This window comes from Ricinus communis, chromosome 4, assembly GCF_019578655.1.
Source record: "Ricinus communis isolate WT05 ecotype wild-type chromosome 4, ASM1957865v1, whole genome shotgun sequence".
NCBI lineage: Eukaryota > Viridiplantae > Streptophyta > Magnoliopsida > Malpighiales > Euphorbiaceae > Ricinus > Ricinus communis.
Window position 1 is genome coordinate 3,626,712 of NC_063259.1, and position 4,384 is coordinate 3,631,095.

Sequence of the window (4,384 nt, forward strand, 5' to 3'; positions counted from 1 at the left end):
CATAGGGGCAAGTAAAAGTGGTTTCTCTTGGTCCTCAGGTGCAATGGAATTTGAAAATAACTTGAAAAACCATGAAAGCAATAAAATATATGTCCCGATAAGCGCTTTAACATCTAGTTAGTAAAAGGAAGGCGAAAATGGTCCTTTCGAGTTGCATCATTGAGCCTCTTGTAATCAATGCAAACTCAGAAACCAGTTACTGTCCTAGTCGATATTAACTCATCCTTCTTATTCTTGACCACCATCATACCTCCCTTCTTGGGCACAACCTGCACAAGACTAACCCAAGAGCTGTCAGAAATATGGTAAATCAAACCTGCATCCAGAAGTTTAATTACCTCCTTCTTGACTACTTTCTTCATGTTTGGGTTCAATCGTCATTGTGGCTGTAGCATTGGCCTGTAACTATCCTCCATCAGGATCTTATGCCAACAATAGCTGGGGTTGATTCTAGGAATGTCTGCAATCTTGTATGCAAAGGCCTTAGGGTACTTTCTAAGAGAGGCCAAAGTCATCTCCCTCTCCTCAAGAGTCCAATGAACTACAATGATTACGGAAAGAAATCGTGGAGCTGAAGTAACTCATTCAGAACGCCTTTTAACGGATTACGTGGTACTGGCAACTTCTCCGCCTCATCTAGATAGGCAAAGGTCAAGTGCTTAAGCAACTCCTTCAACTCTAGGGCTGATGGCTCCTCAAGTGAAGGTCTCAATTTCTACACCCCTGACCTGTCAATATCAACAAAATGGTTAGCAACCTGCTGGGCTCGCTAGCCAGCAACAAGCAAGTTGTTCCAACACATCCTCGTTTGACAACTCCTCCTCATCCTCAGCCTGTAATGCCACTTGCAAAGGATCATCAAGTAATATCTCATGTAATTGAGACTCCACAATATTATCCAAAACATCCACAGAATATACAACATTATCATGTTGCATCGAAGTGCTAAGGTCAAAGGTAATAGTCTCATCACCTACTCTAAGCTGTAAATTCCCATCACACATATCTATAACAGCCCTAGATGTTGCAAGGAAAGGTCTACCTAGGATTAAAGGTACGCTACTCTCACCCTCCATATCCATAACAACAAAATCAATAGGAAATATAAACTTGTCTACTTTAACAAGTACATTCTCAACTATTCTCCTAGGAAAATTCACAGCCCTATCTAGTAACTGTATGCTTATCCTAGTAGGTTTTGGCTCACTCAAACCTAATTTTTCAAACAAACTGCTAGGAATTATTTGATGCTAGTTCCTAAATCAGCTAAAGCATCACTAAAATGCAAATCACCAATAATACAGGAAATAGTGAAACTCCCTAGATCACGCCTCTTTATTGGCAGCTTGTTTTGAAGAATGGCTGAGCACTCCTCATTTAGTGTCATTAGTCCCAAGTCCTCCAGCTTCCTATGGTTGCTTAGAATCTTTTTTAGGAATCTCACATAGCTAGGCATCTGCTATATAGCCTTAATAAAAGGTAGGTTAATCTTTAGCTGCTTAAATAAATCCAAAAACTTACCAAACTGCTGATCAATGCTTCAACCTGGCAGTATATGGAATTGGCGGCTGGTATTCTCTCACAGGACTACTCTTCTTGTCGTCAGTTCGTGCAAGCTCTGTCACCTTGGGCTCTAGCTCGTTCCTGGCTGGCTCATCCTGCACAACAACATCATCATCAGCCATAGGCAAAGAGCTAGCTAACTGCTTACCTGATCTCAAGGTGACAGCCTTGACATGCTCCCTCGGGTTTGACTCTATGGTGTTGGGGGGCGTCCCTGGCTGTCTCTTAGCCAACATCTTAGAAATCTGGCCTATCTGATTCTCTAAATTCTGTATGGAGGCCTGCTAATTTCTAAGAGCTGTGTCCGTTTGCTGAAACCTGTTCTTTGAAGTGGACACAAACTTCATCATCAACTCCTTTAAATTGAGCTTCTTCTCCTAGTTCTAAGGTAGTTGAGGGAGAACAGTCTGCTGTTAGGGTTACTGCTGGTGCAACCGCTGAAATCCTAGTGGACCTTGAGGATTGTTATTTCGCTACCCGAAGTTGGGATGGTTTCTTCACCCTAGGTTGTATGTGTTGCTATACGGGTTATTCTGCTGCCTAGGTGCATTTCCCATATAATCAACCTGTTCATGGTCAGTAGAAGAAGAAAATGAAGAAGAAGCAAACATACCTCCCGTATTACAGCTTGCACTGTAGTGCGGGCCACCATAAAACTTGCAGCCATGCTGTGCTGCTTGGACTAGCATCTGGAGCTGGTCTATCTTCTTTTGCTAAAAGCTCCACCTGAGATACCAAGGCTGATTTAGAATCTACCTGGTTCACTACTCATTGTCGTCCTGGCCTACTCCTAGAAGACTGCCACTGATATGTGTTTATGGCCATCTCCTAAATTAAATTCTAGGCATGCTCTGGCATCTTACTATTGATGGCTCTACCTGCAGCTACATCTACCATCTGCATCATGGCTGAGTTCAAGCCACTATAAAAAGTCTGCACCTGCATCCATAATGGAAAATCATGGTGTGGGCAACATCTCAGTAAGTCCTTGTACCTCTCCCACGCATCATACATGCACTCATCATCAAACTGCATAAAAGATGAAAAATCCTTACACATCTTTGCAGTCTTAGCACGAGGAAAATACTTATAAAGAAATTTTTGAGCCAAAGAACTCCAAGTGGTGATGGTGTTAGCTGGTAGGGACTATAGTCATCTCTTTGCTCTATCCCTCAAGGAAAATAGGAACAGCCTAAGCCGAATGGCATCATTGGTAGTCCCATTTATCTTGAAGGTATCACAAATCTCTAAGAAATTCGCGATATGGGAATTAGGATCTTCATTGGGCAAGTCCCCAAACTGTACACTCTGCTGCACCATCTGAATGACATTTGGCTTAATTATGAAATTGGTCGCTGCAATAGGTGGCCTCAATATACTAGTGTGCGTCACCTCCAAGGAAGGTCTAGCAAACTCGTACATCATCCTGTTTGCTTCAGCGACATTGTTGTTGCCATCTCCCATGTCTACTGGTGTATGGACAGGAATCTCAATCTACTCCTCCTCCATGTCTAATCGCTTCCTCAGCTGCCGGAGGAATCACTCTAGTTCGGGTAGAGGGTTTACTGGTGCAGGATTAGAACTCCTAGTCATAAACTACCTAAAATGAACAAGGCAGCAACAAACCAAACAAATAAATGAATGAATAAATGAATAAAAAGTAAATGATGAAAGTAGGAAGGAAATATGGCTAAAGTAACAAGTAGCAAATCTCACTCTAGTTTTCAAACAAAGGTTCCCCGGCAACGACGCCAAAAACTTAATACGCATATGCTTATGCAACTACAACTAAGGTAATGAACCTATCGATGTAGCCTAGCACAACGGCAAGTATTAAAAATATCATATCCCTTAGGAAAGTGAAATCCTAGAGTTACTACTTTGTTCCTTGTTATCTAGCCTAAAATTAATAACGGAGGTCTCTAAATTTACTAAAACCTAAATTCTAAGTGTAATACAAGAATGAATGAGCAAAGAGAATAATCAAGACAAGAAAGCAAACCCAAAGAGGACCTAAACTAGTTGGCTATCAAATAAAAGATAATAAATTGTTGAGTCCAATTATGCTACCCGTGGACGGATTCTAAATTGAATTCGGTTTCCCTCTCGAGACAACCGAATTCCTAAACCTAAGAACCTAAAGTGGGAATCTCTTCCTAACGATTGATTATTATGTAAGCCTTAAGCTTTAATCCACCTCTATTAAGCTTTGTTAATTCTTAATCCGACAAATTAATTAACCTTATCTCCAAGTGAAAATTAACTTGTTCTTGCAATTAAATTTCCGAACTCAATTAGAATTTCTCAATTGCTAAAAGAGTTCTATGAATAGTAATCAATACAATCAATGTAAAGAGAACTAGATTTATGTTATTAATTACAAAAAGAATACAAGAAAGTAAACTCAACCAATCTCAACAATTCAATACAAAGCCAACATAGCAAGGAACCCCAATGGGTTCAACCAATCTAACTACACATGTTCGTGTCTAAAGCAAATAGGAATTCAATTACAATAAAAGAATAAAGAAATCTAAACATATACACCCTATTCCTAGAATTGGATGAACAGCTCAAAGCCTTGATCTACACTACAGTTTATCTCTAGAATTGCTTCTTGATTAAATGACCGAAAATATAATCCATTTTCCAAAGAGTTTACTTAATTAATCTCTTAAAAATCAAACAAATTAGATATACAAAATAACACCCTTATTTTGTCTAGCACTAAAATTCTATTTAATCATTCCAATTAAATCAAATAAAAATAAAGTAGAATTAATTTAAATCAAAACTCATTTATTAATTATTACTTGTAACA

General features: G+C 39.3%; 1 protein-coding gene and 1 non-coding gene across 2 annotated transcripts; one reads left to right on the top strand and one right to left on the bottom strand.

The window, feature by feature from the left end:
- Positions 1–228: 228 nt before the first annotated feature.
- On the bottom strand, positions 229–1,387 carry LOC125369820. Its single transcript, XM_048373092.1, has 3 exons — positions 1,303–1,387; positions 758–1,213; positions 229–269 (listed from the first exon to the last, which is right to left on the bottom strand). Exons 1-3 carry the CDS (start codon positions 1,385–1,387, stop codon positions 229–231), a joined length of 582 nt encoding a protein of 193 aa, XP_048229049.1.
- A 1,131-nt stretch (positions 1,388–2,518) lies between these two features.
- LOC112536053 lies at positions 2,519–2,624 on the top strand. The gene has a single exon (XR_003080120.1). It is a non-coding gene; the product is annotated as a small nucleolar RNA R71 (small nucleolar RNA).
- The last annotated feature ends 1,760 nt before the right edge of the window (positions 2,625–4,384 follow it).

Coding starts and splice junctions, on each gene's coding strand:
- LOC125369820 (XM_048373092.1), bottom strand. CDS start 1,387: ATGACACTAAATGAGGAGTGCTCAGCCATTCTTCAAAACAAGCTGCCA. Junction 1,214..1,302: donor AGGGAGTTTCACTATTTCCT/GTATTATTGGTG, acceptor TTGAAAAATTAG/GTTTGAGTGAGCCAAAACCT. Junction 270..757: donor CTGGCTAGCGAGCCCAGCAG/GTTGCTAACCAT, acceptor AGTCTTGTGCAG/GTTGTGCCCAAGAAGGGAGG.